General features: G+C 41.1%; 1 protein-coding gene and 1 long non-coding RNA gene across 4 annotated transcripts in view; one reads left to right on the top strand and one right to left on the bottom strand.

Moving 5' to 3' along the window:
- Positions 1–15,467, bottom strand: part of slc12a4 (solute carrier family 12 member 4) — a 36,258-nt gene extending 20,791 nt beyond the window's left edge. The window contains exons 1-4 of one of the 3 annotated variants that reach the window (XM_015368506.2): positions 15,414–15,467; positions 15,043–15,112; positions 714–808; positions 69–200 (exon numbers count right to left, since the gene is read on the bottom strand). In XM_015368506.2, coding sequence (XP_015223992.2) covers positions 69–200; positions 714–808; positions 15,043–15,112; positions 15,414–15,452 — 336 coding nt within the window. In that variant the 5' untranslated portion in view covers positions 15,453–15,467. Of the gene's footprint in view, positions 1–68; positions 201–713; positions 809–3,960; positions 4,256–13,035; positions 13,444–15,042; positions 15,113–15,413 lie in introns of those variants that run through there. The other 2 variants (XM_006641404.3, XM_015368507.2) reach the window with 2 other exon arrangements.
- On the top strand, positions 7,189–14,201 carry LOC138224376 (uncharacterized). Its single transcript, XR_011182849.1, has 2 exons — positions 7,189–7,269; positions 11,903–14,201. It is a non-coding gene; the product is annotated as an uncharacterized lncRNA (long non-coding RNA).
- Positions 15,468–19,686: the final 4,219 nt, after the last annotated feature.

Genomic DNA, 19,686 nt, shown 5'->3' with positions numbered 1-19,686 from the left:
AAATGTCACAGCCTGATCTTGGATCTTTGGATCAACAAGGATGGCGGATCGGAATCGTGGATACGAACCTTCGGCACCTTCTTCCTGGACACCTCGGCACTCTCGGCCTCCTCGTGCTCCTTGGCCCCCTGGGTGATGTTGGTGTAGTTGACCAGCCGGCTGAGGAGGGAGGACACCTTCGGCCGAATGTCCAGCTCCTCCTGGTGTAGGAGAGGAAAGGCAAAAAAAACAACAACCAACATGCCTGTTAAACAAGAACGAGTGCTGCCTGTTCAGCCTCCACATGAGCAGTACTGTATATGCAGCGTGTGCGATCAATCGCATATCAAACTTTTTATGAAAACAACATTTTCAGTATATGTGCTGCATATTCATGTATAAATCCTTTACATTCCTAAACCCTCACTAATGACTCACTGCATGGCTATTTAATTAATCAGATATTCAGAACCATATTCAGTAGTGGTTACTTTAACAACTGTGTTTATAAAGCGTGTACAAACTATGATTTATACCCAATAAATTTATTTCTGAAAAATTTGCTATACAAGCATAGGAACACTTAAGGATCAGGGCTCTCAGATCAGAAAAGCATGGCAAAATTCTCACTGGATCGAGTACAATGAGGTGCTTTGTACAATTTACAAAGCTGGTACACTACATGCCACTATACAGAACAGTACAAATCAAATCAAGGATCAATAGAAAAGTACCTCAAATAAGGCCAGGTTCTTGTCATAGAAGTCATTTCTCTTCGCTGAGTCTGTCACACTCAGGAAAGGACTATCTTCTTTAAGGTTTCCATGGCCTCAGAAGAAAAAAAGATACCAGGTGGAGTGAGAAGAGAAAAATAAATCCATTTACTGATGGAACCAAGCAGACTGAACAACTCAGGCCACTTAACATATAAAGACTTGTAATCAGTGAATAACACAGTAGTTGAGGTTTGTTTGTGCATACTAAGAACACAACAACATCATTATGTCTTTTGCTAAACACGAACAAAAAGGGATAGAAAAGAGTATTTTTCCAAAATACAGATGACTAAACAAACCGCACAGAAGATAAAATGGCATTGTTCTTGAGAACACAGTCAGACGATATTCACCCAGTTAAATACAGTCTCAAGTGAAGTCTAAGTAGAATATACAAAAGAAAAGGGACCAATACACCAATTAAGATCACTGTGATTATTTCCAGGGTATTAAATCGATTTTCCTGTACAGGAAGGAGTATTCTTAACGCTATGAGATTAGTCTCAGACAATCTCTCTAAACCAGCTTGAGCACATGTTCACTGTATGACTAACCAGCGCCTCCAACCCACAGCTATTATGATAAAACATCTTGGCAAAACGTGGCAGCTGCTCAGTGGATTAAAGTTCTGTAAGAATCACAGCGCACATAGCGAAGATTTTAAATCAGCAAATTTGAGCACAGACGGGTGAAACTGTTCATTTACAGCAGAGGGGTGATTTCATGCATCAATATCCTCTGGACCTCAGTTTAGGCTGATGTCTGCTGCAAAAATGAAACAAATTCATATCTGGAGAGAGATTGTTTTATCCCTGTTTACACTCGTTAGTGGTTACAGACACAGTACATTTCCTGTGTGTTAATGTAGTCTCTCTGCCACATATTGTCTGATTCATCTCTACACCCTTACATCATTCAAAGTCATCAGCACCGATCATTACAGCCCTTCAAGTTCTGATGTGCCATATGAGCTCATTTAATATCTTATTATTTCTACCACTGCTTTCCAAATGATACCATGCCAAGACCTTTTCAATCTAGATTAGACAACCTCATTAGCACGCTTTTTTAATTATGTTACTGTAATAGAACAATTATTTCTTTTCAACACACACATTTTCTCGTGTGTCACTGACCCGTTGAAGATTTCAGATTTCTCCCTAGATGGAATAAACACTACATAATGCTCGACATATATTAAATAATAAAAGGTATAAATGATATGACCAAGAAAAGTTTATGCACTGTTTTCCACTTCCTCTACCCTAAACAAATGGAGTAAACCTTTGTGAGTGTAAGTCTTTCTCAAATAAACATGCATACTGCTACATAGTAACCTCTGAGTTCCCTTGCTTTGTGTAGCATAACTTCTTTAGTACAAACAACAGGGACAAAATCAGTACAGACCTGGGCTCTGCAAATTGTAGGTACTTGCTCTGGCAAACAGCTGAGATCTGCCCTTGTCACAAGCTGGGATGTTAAGTGTAACTGTGCAAATTTGCTAGAGCCCAAAAACAAAGTCTCACAGCTGAAGTGTGGCATGAGCAAATGGCTTCTGACAGCACTTCTGTGAGGAAAAGCTTCCTGCACTTCATGACGATAATACGGCTCTGATCAATATTGTGTGGCACTGTACCGTGCTTTTGCAACGTTGCAAACCACCGATTACCACTTTTAACCTGCCATGTTTTAGAATTCCTTCCTTCCCTTGATGAGATCTAAACCAAATGCTTGTGTTTGCTGCAATCTAAAGAAGATTGAACACAGTCTATATGGCTGACAGTCTGCTAGCTTCTCAGAAACAGAACTATAGCACAATTACTTTATTTTTGCTAAGCTTATCTAAACTGGGGCTTTCAAGCAGTTGGGACAGCTTTTGGGACCTGAGCATCCCTATGTCATATTCGCAGCAATAGGACACTCTAGGCTTTGTCAAAACAAAGCTCAGTACTCCTTAAGTTTGAAGAATGCATTAAAGAATATCTGACTTTCATATTTTCAAAACTCATAGGTAAGAAATGGTTTGCCCTCAGTTACTTTGCCCTTCTTTAAAGAAGAAAATTTAATAATCTTATTTTAAAAAATCAAGTAACTAAAATTTAAATAAATGACAAATAAATAAATAAATTACAATGAAATCAGCACAAAATGATTAAATATTCAGATGACTAATTAATGGTGCTTATCTCAGTATTTTTTACATACTTTATCCAAACTCTCAGTCAAAAAACACTAAACGTCTTTCCTAGAAGAGGTTAAGAACTTTGGTTTCCAATGAAATTTTAACTTAACATACACATTGTCTGACTAGCATCAGACTGCGGAAATGTTAGAAAGTTTTGTAATCATGATTTTGATGTATAACTGCAAACATAAATTTAATTCTCCAATCCTCTCCAAAGCTGCACCTGCAATGAAATACGAATCAGCAACGCAAAAAGTCCTCTTTACATCTAGTATTAAATGTATCTGCATATGTTCAGATTTTGGTAAAACACATTATAATATTTATAAATATACTTCTAATGTTTTCAAAGAAATTCTTAGCCAAAATCACCACAGATGTAACAGACTTTATATGCTAAAGGAACATAAATCATATTAAGACAAATATACCAAACTTTCAATATATATACAAATATATTATTTCTGCAAATTATTTCTAAAAGATTGAAGAAAGTCTCATATGCTTATCAGCTTTGAAATCTACCTCAGCTAAGGATGCTCTGCTACAAGTGACACTCGTCTGATGATGCCTCTGCAATTTCCAATGGTAGCTTAAAAATTTCTTACGGTCTTAAAAACATATATCTAAAAAAATGCCTCTTTTAGGCCAGCAGACAATTCTGGCAACACACGAGAACATCCATGTGATCTGATCTTTCACCTGACCGAAGACTCCTCGTGTCGGACTTTCTATGCCCAGTCTTTAAAATGTTTTGCAATTTATAGTAATTAAAAATGAATTAACCTCATCCCAAATCGAAATAACCCCTTATTTTTGCTTATCACTGATTACCACAGGACCTTGTCTGCAGGGCAAATTTAACAATAGTAAGAAACGAGCCCTTGTCCGGTTCTGGAACACCACAGTCAGTGACCACCTTCCTAGTCAGCACCACAGCCACCTGTCCCACTATATCCATCACCCTGCAATGTGATGCTGGTTCAGAGAGACCAAGGAGAAGTCATGGCTGCTGCTCACCTGAGTTCAGCGCTGCCTTTCCATTGATACTGCTCTCCTGTACCATCCTTCCTCGCCTGCCTGCTGACCAGCTGTGCTCAGTACATAGTCGGGCAGAGTTCTGGACGCCCTGCTGCAGTGGGAAAGCTCTCTAGTGTCCGACTACAGAGGCAGTGTGCACTCACCCAGCTGCCCGCAGCTCAGCTCCTATGGAATTAAGCTGCTGTAGAGACCAATCGGGATTCTCTTGGGAGGACAGAGGGTGTCAGAGGATTCCTATACTGCAGCTGGGACCAAGCTGTGCACTCCTAGCACAGCAAAGCAGGCTGCTTGGTGTGTAGCAGACTGTACTAGGGCGTTCCTTTAATCTACAGGAATATCAAAATGAAAGACGGTGACAAGCGTCGTCAACTGTTAGAGAAAAATAAGCTAAATCAATCGGCATAAAAATAAGCTAAATACATAAAAACACCAAGTTTGTTGCCTACATCTGTATTTTTTGCTATTACGAAGTAATAAAGGGAGTTTCAGTGATGTATACCTTGAAACATCTCATTTTCCTTTTTTTGAGCATGCCTTGGACAAGGTAAAAAGTTACACAGAAGCTAGACTTCAGATGCACCATGGCACGAGACTGCTATGACTTATACATATGATTAACCGCATTAGTATTTGTAAATATCTGCACAGAAAATGGATTTTAGGCTAGTTACCCTACCCATGAATTCTCTCATTCTATTTTACAAAGTTTATTTACTGACGTGTCCTACATTGGTACAAACTGACAGACAAGCGGTTCATCCATCTCAAAGGTGAGCAAAATCAAACACTTCACTCTGCGTGTTTAGTGAGTTTTAAGAAAGCACTGCTCTCCACTCACCATGCTCTTTATTTTGGCAAAAATAATAAAAGACCCTGAATGTCTTTTTAAGTTTCCAACTGTTATATTGGTTAGACAATGCTGTGATAATGGCACTGTACAACCATTGTGAAAAACAACCACAACATAAATAATTGTCAGATGCTGCCCCCTGTTGTGATTATTAAGTACTGCATCCTCAAAAGCTACAGCAGTAGGTGAGGCTTGTTGGCGTTCCTCATCTAAACAGAAAGCAGACACCCAAAGTAAGGGTCACATGATGGTCCTGCTTGTCCAGAAATAAATCATTTATCATTAGATGGGGCGGTTGCTAATACTGTTTATTTCTGTTGGTATACATTATCTTATTGTCCTAAAACATAATGTGTTCAGTGAGTCAGTCAATGTGACGTTCTGCCACTCCTGGAATTTGGAGGCTTAATTATAAAGTATAAAGGAATCGGTGGTGGTGGGGGCTGAATCTTATGGGTCAATTCATTAAAATATCTAGACTGTTTTGTTCCCCAGCTAAGGCTTTAAAAGCTGCATGGTGCTTGTGTTCACTGGAGAAGTGGCTCAGCACAGGTCACATACATTAAGACACAGGAGTGTCGGCTGTGTCCAGGTCCTTCAAGCCTCTAATTAAACAGCAGATTGCGAGGTTATTAAAACCAGACTCCTGGATTCCCACTGCTCGGGCCTTCATCAGCCGAGAGGAAAGGGGTTTAATGACAAGCCCGAACAAGCCAGCGCTGCCTCCTCAGGAATGCCTTTCACTGCGCAGATCAAAGAACGTCAGCACAATTTTCCACCCAAATCTGTCTTATCACACATTACACAGTCAAATTACTTGGCAGACGGTATGAGACGCTATGTTTAGCGCTTAATGCCACATTATTTCAAACAATTAAGCACGGAGAATTGCAGCACATTAACACTGCAACACAAAAACACTTACAGGCTTGATCAGTGACGCAGAACAACGCTCCAATCAGAAATAAACTAGAGATCCTGACTGGCTACAATACATTTACATTTGTTCTCTAAAAAAGCTGCACTATTTTAAAGAATAGAGGCTCAGATATTATGAGAAAAACTGTTAGTCAGGTCTGTCTTGAGATTACTGGGTTGTATTTATGAATAGGTAGGTTGCCCCCAAATTTCAATGTTCTAAATACCCTGAAACTGACAGCAAACCTTTTGCTTAATATTAGAGAGGTCAGTCAGAGAAGTTTCATCCGCACATCTTGTAAATACAAAATCTATCACGAGTGTTTTGAAGTTCTCAATTTGTTTCGTGAATAAAACTCAACTCAAAAGAAGAATGAGAATTAAACTCCTCTGCCAAATATAAGTCCTGATGCACTACAATTCAATCCACTCCAGGCTTCACAAGTTCCAGCCTGCATACTGTTGTAAGTCTTTCTGTACAAGCAAGTACAGCATAGCAGATCTTCTCTGGATCAAACTGCTATGCATTGAGAGTGCATTGATTAGAAAAATCAAGTGTGCAGATTCTGGATATCTGTTAAACGCTTTTAGAATCATTGCAATTAATCTAGGGTTCAGGGATCACAGAACCGGCACTGCTTTCCAGGCTGTATGAGATAAATGGGACAGAAATCTTCAGACAGTACCTGCAACCTGGTGCAAAGCAAGTGTCACAGATGTACAGTTTCTTCCAGTGGTGGCCACACACTCTGCTAGCCTGCTACTTTCACACAGTAGGCCCTCTTTCATGACATATGTTAATAAACTGACCAATGTCATGTGTCATATAAAGTCTTCTAGTCTGCCTTGCCTACAAAAAACAACTACTTTATGAATTTGCATTTCTAAGCAATGTTTCTTCTGTTGCACAGAACACACTTGAGGTGATTACTCTCCAATGTGTGCTGCTGTGATAGCAATCAAGAGGGCATCTGTGGCATCTGTTAAAGGATGGATGTTTTTTGTTCTTTCACCTCATTTCGTTAAGGCCATGCGATACTCCATTTGACCATCTTTAGTAGTCATGCTTGAGAAAGCTGCAACATATCTAAATTCAGAAAAGCTGATTAGCTATAGCAAACAATTTAGTGCTCTGTTGACTCAAGTATAATGCCTATTTAATCCTAAATGTTAGGTCTTTCTTTTTTAATGAACATTTAAGATGGAATTAAGACTAAGCAGTAATAATTCTAGTAAGCTTGTTACACTTCTCACTGCCTACTGGCACATAGCTTTCTCCAATACTAATCCTAGTCAAATACTTCCAGGAGAGCTTTGCAGGAATAGCATATTTTATTATTGTTTTTATTATTAGACGAGAGGAGGGAAGAGGATTAACTCACAAGCCTTTTATTTAAAATGTAATGTTAAAAGAATCCATATATCGTACAGATCTGATACGCAGGTCTGGAACCAGTTATGTTCCATTTCATTCGAGCAGCTTTGAGCATCCACAAGGAACAACTCGAGGATCTTCACAGGTAAACTTCACTTTTAAATGACCAGTCTAGTAGAGAACAAAAGTATTAGGGCCGTGCAAGTTACATAGCCTTTGCTTTACAATAAGCAATGCTTATTTTTTGTCAACTACTATCATACTGAAAAAAGAGAGATATTTGAGGAGCCATGAAGTCAAATGTAAGATTTAAATGCTAATTTAATGGGGCTGAAAGTTGTGGATACTTCTTAATTTAATAAGCCTTTTTACAGTTGCAATAACAGACTTCTGGAGCAGTTCTTTTATGTTTCTCCTATGGTTGCTTGCTTGTCATTACGTTCACGTGAGGTCTGGAGTTCATTGAACACAGGGCGATCAGCAGTGTTCTAGGTGCATGCAGTGCGCAACGGTTTTATAAAAAGTTCAGATAAATCCTGTTCTTGTCCGCGCCAGAGTATTGAGATAGAAAAAGACCACACAGTCAGCATAAAAACATGACTGTCCATCTTACTGTAGAAACCACAACAGAACTACTTGCCAAAGGGGAGATGTTGCGTGCTAACTCTCAAGGACAAAATGTTCAAACTAATTTCCTTTTAAAGCCTCATTCGGTATTACAGCCCTGCTGAGCTCCTGGGTCTGCTTATTTTATTCCAGACGGATTTGTAGATTAATTGAAGTAATAATAATGTGATTGACTGGATTTATTGCCTGGTTTTCAAAAACAAAAAGGGCTTCTTTTTTAAAGAAATAAAAATTCTCTCAGTTCTCTTGCTACGTTTCTTATTGTACCAAATTAATGGCAGTCAAATACTAATTTGAAATCAACTAAAATTCATAAAAAACAGAAAATATTTAGTCCTGCTGATTTTGAGCTGTTTCTGTCTGGCTTTCAACTGGTTTAATGGAGGAGAAGTAACACGAGTGGAAACTGAATTTCAGAACTGGTTAAGGGGAGATCTCTAAAATAAATCTTGGAAATATATACTGTATGCATACACTTCTGAACGGCTTTCTAACTTTTAAACAAATGGTCATCTACAGAAATCCCATCCCTGGTTTTGGATATCCAGTTTTCAAGTTTTGCTTCAGTGGAGCTGGTAGTCACAATCTGATTTTTTCTTTAACAGTTGTAGGAGCTTTGGCAATGGCATCAACCCTATGCCAGTTTCTGAGTTTCTGAATTAGCAAGTAACTGTGAAAAGCCAAAAGCCTTTACCATTTCCCATTGGCCTTTACCAATGGTGGCCACCTAATAATCTCCATCTTTGAATTGGCTTCATCACTCTGTTCTCCTCCCCACTGAGAGCTGGTGTGTGGGGAGTGTTCTGGAGCACTATGGCTGCTGTCGCATCATCCAGGTGGGGCTGCACACTGGTGGTGGTGGAGGGGAGTCCCCATTACCTGTAAAGCGCTTTGAGCGGAGTGTCCAGAAAAGAGCTATATAAGTGTAAGGAATTATTATTAATTAAAAGATTACTGTGGGCAATCAGAACACCTCCATTGTTTTACAGAAAAATTACAATAGCAAGGGTATTCGGGTTGCACAGAACATCAAACACTACTTTATTTAGATCAATTGGCTTTTTTCAAATTAGTCAGACAGTCCAGTTACAAGCCACTCGGCCACTGAAAACACTAGAGAAGGGGTGTCAGACATGGGCTGTCTGATCCTGGTCCTACAAGGAGCACTGTGGCGGCAGGTTTTCTAAATCTCTTTAAAGCAGCAGCACCTGAAGAGCTGGAAAAGGCTCTTGTAGGGGTCCAGCAGTGGAGGACCCAGGTGACTGGTTGGATCTCCCGGGCCAGGAGAGGGCCCTGGCCTGTTGTTTTCTGAGTTTGTGTTGCAGCCACGTTTCTTGGTTCATAGTTGTTTCTAATTATTCAGTTATCAGCAGAATTGTAATCATGCTTGGAGTCATTACTTTTTAACACAAACAGAGACAAAACAAAGCACTGTGACCCTCTGGGACTCTACATTCTTAAAGACTCACACAAGGTTGTCAGATTTACAGAGGGGGCATGGTGTCTCCATTGATTGTCTGATTATTTCATTAGTTGCCAAATTGCTAGTACATAGTACATAGTACATAGTACATAGTTCAAAGTTCAAAGTTCAAAGTTCAAAGTGTTTTATAGAGAATAATACTTTTACTGTATTACTTTTTCAGTAATCTACTCTAAAGAATAATGTCTAATTTATATGTGTTTATAAGAAAATAATTATGTTAATTGTTAAATTAACTATTCAGGTTGGGCCAAAAACCAGGAACACAAGACCTTTCAGGCCTGGAGTTTGACACTCCTGACTCACACAGTGTAGAGTTGTTGAATAAGAAAAATGCCTTAATCAGCTGCTGGATCTTTCATTAAAGGATTTGTAAGGAATGTAATCAAGGTACATTGTAAAATGTGTTTTTGTTTAAATAAATGTGCTCATCTGTAATTAAATGCTAGAAACGTAAACAACATGTTGGTGAACTTCATGGTCACCATGATGTTGTGCACTGTGCTGGCCTTAGGACTCATCAGTTGCCCTTCTTATAATCATATAGGCTTTTACTTTGTAGCACGAATGGCTTACCTTATTTATTTTGGTAGCTTTCAAAATGTAAGGCCATGTCATGTGTGGTAAAAAAGAAAAAGAAATGGCCTTTTGAGCTTCGGAGTTCGGTTATGAAAAAAAAAACTTTAATTTGTCGGAAAATTATATCAATAAAAATCATAAATATGACAAATAGTACAACTGTTGCTCAGGATTGGTGTAAGCGGTCTCTTGACTACTAGTTTCTGTGCCAACTACTACTGGTATTTAACATTTCAACATTTCATCTGACTATAGTACATAAATATCAATAGTGGAAGCATATTTACCCTCCTAAAATCTCCATTTCTCATAATTAGACTCAGAAAATAATAAGATAAATATCTTAACCACCCAACAGTACTGGACACTACAGACACCTCTGTATTGAACTTTTAACAGAAAAATGCAGAACCGCGGAGTTATAAGAAACATGCCTGATTCCTCAGGTTTGTGGTCAGTGTTAGTGTGTCGCTGGCTTCAGTAAACACTGCACGGTTGAAAGTGCACAATCACCACTTTGTGCCGCGCTGGGAACAGGCTCCTGAGACTGAAACAACGTCAGCACTGTGACCCTCTCCCCACCTCCTGGGCTCTCCGAATGCACCGCTGTCAGGGATATACACAGGTCTTCAGTCTGCACTAACTCAGCCCTTCGCCTTTCAGCCTCACTTCGGCACCTGTACACACAAATGACAGCCAGTCTTTGTATTTACGGCCAGTTGCCAAAATCTCGTCAATAAAGCTAGAGGACACTAAGGGAAGAGTTCGGTCTTTGTAGTTGCTATTGCTCGCAGTCGAAAATAACGCAGCGTTAGATGAAGAGCTGCTCACACACACGGAAGCTCAATTCCACTTGGTCCTAGATCTGCAGATTCCAGGATCCTCCACCACCTAGGAAAATGCCAGTCAGTTTTCTGTGTGTTAAAAGCCTAAGAACAGTTACAAACGACTGGAGGGTACCTGGTACATCCCATCCAGCCTGCTTATTAGTAGCTTATTGATCCAGCCATTTCTTGACTGAATCCAGGATATTACCTTCAACAACATGGTGGTTGTTGTATAAATGTGTAAAGATATGCCTGTTCTCAGTTTTAAATGCATTTCCCTGCAGTTTCCAACTGTTCTCCGGCTGATTTTTCACTGCTCATTCTGAAGAGGACCGCAGGGTTAACTTTGCCAGCAGCTCTGACAGTTTTGAACACTCAGATCTAGTCAGCTCACCATTTACTCTGTTCAAGAGTTCAAAAAAATTCAGCTGGCCTGGAGCTGTTTCCCAGTTCAGGCCTGGGCACAGAGGAGCTCTCAAAAGAGATAATCATTCCCATGCCCTGCCATACTGTTACTAAGTAACACCTGCAATGAACAAAAATGCATCTGAGAAAAAAAAAAACAATCTTCTATTTGTGTGACATTCAAAACACTTCTGTGCCAGGAATTGTTCAAAAGCTCTGTCCATCTTCGAGTTTATTCTACTTTTCTTTCTTGTAAAGAAATGTTTAGAGGCTTGGAAAAAAAGCTTGGGTCTGGTGTGGCTGGCCAGGAGCTGGGCCGGAGAGAGAGTCTGGTGATGGGGATTGCGTAGTGTTCCTGTGTTCACCATGTGAGGTCAAACCACTCATCACCCTGTGCTCAAGCTCCAGACCAGGTGATTTTGGATCAGAGTGTGGTGACTCCTGGCCTGCCATACCTGGGCCGCAGATAATTCAGCAAGTCTGGTTCTGGAAAACACAGAACTTCACAAAGAGAACTGCATGGCAAGAGTCAGCCAGACTATGAAGGAGGATTAAAATGCATGGATCCGATAAATTACCTTCCCAATTAGGATAGAGAAATACCAGCATAACAAACACTTTCAAAACAATAATTCAAGTTCAGATCATTAGAAAATGCACAGGATGCAGTGGGTACAGGAAGTGTCTAAAATAGAAAGCTATTTTATTGTTTTTGCTGTGCTTGGCTACTTTACAAAACAGCGCAAACTTTGTGTACAGTGGGGATTTATCGACTGAGTGTTTATGCAAAGTTTTGTTTTCACTGCGAGGCGGACTCAAGTCTTCTTCCATTACAGAGCTTTCTTTTTTTATTACAGTAAACATTTCCAGTTGTGCAGAACAGCTGTGCTCGGTTTGCGGAGTTTTACCCGGACAAGTTCCTGCTACAAGTATCTTCGCTCGGCTGTATGTTTCAACCCCTCAAGCGTCTCAACAGCGGCTCGGTGTAAGCTAGCAACAAATGCAAGTGGGCACTGGGCCCAGATGCCTCACGGCAGTGAGCAGATGTCAAGACCAAGCAGACTGGAACTTTCCGTCTCCACTCTTCTTATATAATCCTTGCTGTCATCCTTACTGCTTGAAAGGAGCACCCTGCAGTGACTAATATGTCAGACGTACCCTAATGGTAAGTTACAGCACTCTGCGTTACTGCTTTATCTGTAAGCTAAAGTGCCGTTTGATCCCCCAGTAATAATGCTTCTGAAAGATACCGTGCAGTAATGCTCTACTGGCACACTGAAATCCTACCCTGCAGTTCCAAACTCTTTCCTTTCTCTATTGGAAAGGAGTGGCTGCGGATCTGGACGACTCTTTCCTGGACTCTAACAAGGGAAGACTGTAACTTCCCAGCAAAACTGCTTGCGTAGCACTTCTTAAATCAAGCCATGACAAAGAAAGGCAGCTTGCAGAAATAACGTTCACCATTTGCTTACAGGGGCACACAAAACTCTCTGTCTGGTTACAGCGATTCTGTCTTCTCTGTGCGAGATTTGTGGAAGATCTGATAGTGACAGTCTGCCCACCCCGCCCCCTCCCCTGTCCAATTGTTATGTCTTTGTGACAGACAACTACTTTGCCATCTGTCTGCACTAGAAAAGACTTGTTTTGTCACTGCCTGGTTCTGCTCCCTAATATAGTACCAGCCCACATAGACCTCATGAAGCCATGCAAAGGACTGGAGTGCCAGGGGATCTCAGGAAATAACCATGAAATAAAAAGTGAAACCAATAAACTGTTTTTGATTGCTACTATTACATCAATACAGAATGAAGAATGTGTGTAACCTTCATCAATCATTGTGAATAGGAGCTGAAGAACAAAAAGACAGATGACAGGCTAATTTCTGCATTCCTCACAGAACCCAGGAAAATCCTTTCTCTTCAGATCGTGAGAATTACAGATAAAACTTAAATTCCCGACAGAGGTCAGAAAAAAAATGTCTGAAACTTACCATCAGAACTCACTGTGTCATTATTGTCTGGGTAAGCCTGCCCCGTATCTCTGTAGTCAACCCAGTTGATCCCTTCCAAACTGTCATAGTTTGATTGGCTATTATCCTCCACTGGTACCACTGTAAAATGGGGCATTTCGTTCCTCACAGATAACGGTAGCTCGGTCCTGCTAACTCTTAGCAACAGTTCAGTGAGCACTCCCTGCCACAGCAGCTAAACTCCAAAATCTCTCACTGCATTCCAGTACAGTTTGGTCACTTCCTCCAGAGGAAATTACCATATTACCCAACTCCACCCATTACCCGGAGCTTGAAAGTTTGCACTGAATAAGTCTGAATTGACAGGAATCATTACAGCCTTCCTCAGGAGCCCTAGCCTCCTTTATGATCTCTACAAAGAAGCAGAGACAATACAAACTCCCCCCCTGCCCCGCCACGCACAGCCAGCTCTCAAACTAGCGGAACACAGAGTTCTCGCACTCAAGTCTCTAAATGAGTTCTGGGTAATTTCCCTCACAACTTTGTTTCAGGCGGAGAGAGAGAAAAAAGGAAAATAAACTGGGAACTTAAGTGATCTCCTTAATTATATTTTTATTTAAAATATAGTATTGCTTAGCGTCTTGGGCTTCTGGTATTTTCTCCTTTTCCAAACCATTGTTGTATCTGTACCATTTAAAATGTGTGACTCTTTTTAGAAATGTTTTGACTGGGCCGCAGAATATTAAAAATCAGCCTGCTCAACTGGAAGATCAACTGGGGATAGAAAAAAAAGCACTTATACTGAATGTGGAACAAATGTATTTTTTATGGAAAACAAAAATGATCTTATTCCTTCCACCCCCAGCTGAAATGTAAATGTAATTGCGCTTGTAACCGGCATGAGACAGAGGTGACGTAAGTTTCCTTCAAAAACACATTTTCCCACAAAAGTTAGTTGGTCTCTGGATTGCACAAGTGCTTCTGATAGACTTTTTAAACACGTTGTAAACAGTCGCACAATTAATCCACTACACACTTAATTCACACTACTTGTATATACAACCCTTACAAATAATAATCTATGATTATCTTGTGTATTTTTTATTGTTGTTGTCGTTCAGTAAAGCGCTTTTAGAAGCCACGTTGAAAGGCGCTATATAAATAAAGTTTATTATTTTTTATCATCATCTTCCTTGGTCACTCTTCCAGTTTTGAAGCTAGATATAATCAGCACCAACTAAGAAATTGAGGGCGATATATTTTTATTTCTGCACTGCCGGAGACACTTGAATTAAAACTGTAGACTTTTAACTGGCTTTTTCCTAACCGCAAAACGAGGGTGTTGTTTTCGGGATCCAGATGCGTATCCGGACGCCTACCAGACCTCTGAACCCAGCGGCACCTCCGTGTGACGTCACGCCAGCCGCCCCCCCGGACAGACTTCGCTCGCTGAAACCCCGCCTGTGGGTGGGGTTCGGCAGCGGAGGGTGGCTACAGGCAACATAATTCACACCTGAAGAAGGCTGCACAGCCGAAACGTTGTTTTATTTTCCCCTCTTTTCACCATGGAATAAGCCTTTTACTTGTTCCATTAAAACACAACACCGTCTTTGTCGACTGTAGCAGTCCGATTACAACCTCAGTAACCAGCAGTTTCAGTCTCGCACTCGCCTGTACAATACTAAACTCTGTCTTTTCTGCAACGATTGGTGTTAATAGTTGGCATGATCTGCTGTCTGCTGTTCTTCTGTTAGCGCACTCTACCTTACACACATTTCCCTGCAACTGAATAACAATAATTATGAGCAGGGAGAGATCAAAGCAGATGAGCTCTACACTTTCAAGGCCTGTAATCAAAATTCATCTATGGAGCAGCTGAGGTTGAAAAATAACGGCCCTTCGTTCCCCACTGGGTGCGATTATTTAACTTCAGTCTGGAGATCATTCAACAAATGCTAAGAAAATGTGTACAAGGTGGAGAAGCCCTCTTCACGTTTCCCTATTCCTACTGTACTGTACAATACTCACCATCCACAACCCGCTGGCCCACACGGTCGCTGAAGAGGACAGTTCTCAGCACTACAAACCTTGGTGTCCCCTGGTTTGTGGAAGCACACAAAACAATCTTCATTAATGCTAAAGCCTTTTCCGCCTCATTCATTTATGTTTGCATGTCCGCGAAAACGTTAGAGGGTGACTTCAGAGACGCTACTGAGACTGAATTCTGTTTACTTTGACTCAGACGGGGATACTCCTTCATCATAGAAATACATTAGCTTTCTCTCCTTCACGTTTTGAATCGATAAAGGGAAAGGAATGACAATTGCCAACGATTAAATACAAAAGATTTAAGGGACAGAAAATCTTTCTTCTCCGACTAATCAAAAATCGGGTCTTACCAGAGCTCTACAGTGAGCGTGCAATTGTGTAGATGACATATTGGAAATAAACGCGCTCTAATTCATAAGACTGGAGAATTTTCATTAATGTTTAATTTGACTAAACAAGGGATTCAGGGCGGATCCAAGTGAGTGTCTGTGGTTGAACAGGTGTGTGATAAGCCTCTCGCCCTCTTTTTAAACACGCCTCCTGCCGGAGCTCTGCAACACACGAAAGATTGCTTTTGAGACACTACGCACTGTTTAATCCGATGCAAACTTACACTTAATTTAAAGGAATATAGCGTGTGGTACGAGTGCAATTATACTGGTGACGATAGACATGTCCCCGGTAAGATAGTGAATTTTACCTCCTCTCCAGAGCGGGGGCATTTTGTGTCCAGCTGAGCCTTGTGTGTCAGCTGACGATTTGAGTGGGTAATCTGCCCACCCTCACTGAGTCATTACCGAGAACCCGGCAGCTGTACAAAGACCCGCTTTCCAGGAAGTCCACAATTGCCGCTATGCCTTTTTACTCATGGAAGGAGACTTCATAACTCTGGTGTGGAACATTTTCGCTGTCTACACTTTTTCCCCTTTCTTTCCTGAGTATGTGGGCTAGCATCACAGAAGACGGTAAAATAACAGTGACACAACACTGCAAAGGCAGAATACGGTACGACCCCTGTAACAGCCCCTTGCAATGCAAAGCACCATGCATTCCTAAGAAGCGCTCTGATTTCACAAGGTTATCACTGCTATCTGTTTCCAGACTGGTGCTTCATTAAGCAGACCTGCCCTATCACATGGGTCTAGAGGAAGACTGCTTTAAGGAGAAGGACAAAACTTAATCTCCTACTGACAGTTTGATAAGATAATCCTTCAACAATTTGCCCAAGAGGGTTTATTGTTTCCTCTTGCTGATATTATGTTGTTCATTAAAGGAAAATGTTAATGTCAAGAAGTGATAAAGGAGGCTTGGGGCTATATTAACAATTTGTAGGCATGCAGTGACCAGCGTATCTGTCAGGGACTGGTGTGTGTTTTTTTCCTTTTGTGTGTCTGTTTTAATCACGGTCTCTAAGTGTTCCCAGCCTAAACAGTAGTGCAGTTAACAATCGACAAAGATTGAGCCATGACATCCTGTTGGCCTGTTTGCCTGGGCACCTGTTAATTACCACACAGTCAGTGGTGACAGCAGACCGTGTGAGGACACTGACTGGGCTGGACTGTCCCTGGGACAAGGGGACAGAGCACAGGAGACAGAAGGAAGTGAGAAAGCACCGTGACACCTGGTCAGAATCATACCAGACATCGGTTCGCTAATGTCTTATGAGTTGCATGTAAAGTAGTTCAGGGCGACACAAAGAGCCTGTTTTGGAGAGAGGAGTCCTGGCAACTTTAATAGTGCCGTGTGGTTCAGTTGGCTACAGTCCCTTCATGTGGAACTACAGTGAAAATCGAAAATAGAAAGTGAAGAACATGGTTTGAAATACATTTTAATGATAATAAAGATCTTTTAAAAAATACAGATGTAGTAAAGCCTACTGACAGAAAAGGGAACATCATATATATATATTCCTTTGTCTGTTACTGTGGATGACGACAACAACAACAACAACAACAACAACAACAACAACAACAACAACAACAACAACAACAACAACAACAATAATAACTCCACTCAAAGAGCTTTACAGGTAATGGGGATCCCCTCCACCACCACCAGTGTGCAGCCCCACCTGGATGATGCAATGGCAGCCAGAGTGTGCCAGTACGCTCACCACACATCAGCTCTCAGTGGGGAGGAGAGCAGAGTGAGGAAGTCAGTTCAGAGAGGGGGATTATTAAAAGGCCATGATTGGTAAAGGCTGGGCGGAAATTTGGTCAGGACTCTTGGGTTACACCCTTACTCTTTTTGAGAAACGCCCAGGAATTTTTAACAACCACAGACAGTCAGGACCTTAGTTTACGTCTTATCTGAAAGACGGCGCCTTTTTACAGTATAGTGTCCCCATCACTATACAAGACTAGTCTATACAATCTCCTTATTACACATCTTATTACATTAAAACGTGTAATAAAGAATGAGAGAGGAGAGTTAGTGAGCTGCGGCCTGGATTGACAAGGTTGTCATCTAATTTGTTCAGCATATCACAGGATGGGGTTCCAGGAGCCAAGAGGTAGTGAGGTTTAGTACAGTATATCAAAGGAACCACAGGGAGATCCATTATCAGAGTCAATATCTACTCTCTCGAACAAGCCAGAGCTGCTGATGCACATGCACGCAGATGGTGGAGATTTCTGGGGAGATGTTTGTCTGTTTGTTTGTTTGCTGGGAGGCTGAAGCATCTTCTTTTTACTTAATGAAACCACAATAGCTAAATTATTGTTGTGATCTGTGTATCAAATTGATGGTTCAGAATCAATCAATCCAATCCCAGTCTCCTCACTTATGTAAACCAGACACCCTGTAGAACGTTTCCCCATCAACATCAGTGTGCTTGAAAGGCCACACTACACAGCCAGGAGACTTGAAATGAAAGTCATCACAGTATTCTCAGGCGTTACTGCTGAAATGCACCTGTGCAGTAGTAAAAACAGGTTATTTCCTGAATGCAGGGCCATCTGTACAGGTTGTTTGTGATCTCTCCACCTTTTTCCACGTGTCTCTGATAATAAAAGACAAAAGGCCTCTTTGGAGATTAAATTTGGGGATGGTACTCATGATCTCTCTACGACTCTGTCACAGACTTCTCCTCCTACCTAGGTGTAATAAAGGAGAGTAACAAATTCACATGTACCCTTGAAAATATTAGCATATCAATAGGCTAACAGACTCAAGATAGTCATTGTCTCACCAAAGCAACACAAAATTTAAATTATGTTAAATATATACTGTTTATTCAATCTATTTGGTGTCAGTACAATCTGGTGGTTGTTGCTTTTGAAATATTTTGTGAAACCTTCCATAAAATGTAGTACTGAGAAATTCCAAGGCAAGTCAGCCTTTCTTACCATGTTATAAAACTCATTTAATTCCCTACTTGAATCCTCCCCCAGTTCCTCTTCATTTTCCTGTTACTCTCCCTTTCAGAATAGCCCTGAATGTGCTCTATTCATAGTTTTACATTACAACAGGTTTTCTCAGTTTGCATGGTCATAAAAATAATAACAAACAATAATAGACTGCCTTGTCAAAGCAATTCTCTGTAAGAGTCATGCAATACGAGTCACGATCTATTGTTTGTGGTGCCCTACTGTATATAGACACTAGATGGCACTGAGCACCCATGGTGCCACATCTGAACAGCAGACAGTGTCCCTGTATTATCTGCACAGAGGAATGTGTAATGTGTAACAGAGTTAGGTCCTGAAACTGAAGGTGCTGTGACTATAAGAAAGTTGCAAATGAAAGGAGGACATTCATCCCATCTAGCATGTTTGGCGGCATCAGCTTCAACCAGGAGCTGATGCTCAGTTACCAGGTGATGGCTGAACCAGGTAATCATCTAACAGTAAGAGACAGAGACGTATCCTTGCTACAGAGTCCCCTGTGACCATGTGAGCCAGCAAGGACCACCTGTCCAGATTAATTGGCACCTCTTCTCCCCCGTGAGTGTGCCAGCCTGCAATGGACCAGTGTAGCTCCGTCTTGTGTCTTGTGTCTGCTGAGTTGGGCTTCAGCTCACCCTTGACTGTTTGGGGATAAACAGGTCACTGAAAATGAATGGCTGCCACTCCAGGGGGACAGCATGGTGACGCTGTGGTTAGTTTTGCTGCCTTGCAATGGGTTTCAATTCTGGGCCTTGGGTGCTACAGTATTGGCATGTAGTCTTTATATCTTTTATATCTATATTCACCCCATATTTGTTCTGGGTGCTCCAATCTCCTCCCACAGTCCAAAAACATGCTGGTAGATTGATTGGTTTGTGGGAAAATTGGCCCTGGTATGAGTCTGTGTCTGTGTGTCTATTTGTGTCAGTGTGTGTGCCCTGTGATGGACTGGCATCCCATCCAGGGTGTATCTGTGACCCTGACTTAGATAAAGCTGTTAGATGCATGGATAGTACTGCAAGGTGCAAGCATAGAGCAAGGCTACCTTCCTTCCTTGTCATTCCTGACACCTTCACTGACTTTGTGTCCCCAGAGGGGGAGCCTGACTTTTATCCTGCTTTAACAAGAACAACTCCACGAAGATCCATTTACTCCTATAATCTGCACAGCATTCTGCTACCAGGTAAAGCACACAAGTCCTGTTGGGACAATTCACGCCACTAGATGTCAGCACTTT

The sequence above is a fragment of the Lepisosteus oculatus genome, chromosome 20, assembly GCF_040954835.1.
Source record: "Lepisosteus oculatus isolate fLepOcu1 chromosome 20, fLepOcu1.hap2, whole genome shotgun sequence".
In the NCBI taxonomy this organism is placed as follows: Eukaryota; Metazoa; Chordata; class Actinopteri; order Semionotiformes; family Lepisosteidae; genus Lepisosteus; species Lepisosteus oculatus.
The sequence above is the reverse complement of the archived record's forward strand: the minus strand, read 5'-3'. Positions and strand labels throughout refer to the sequence as shown.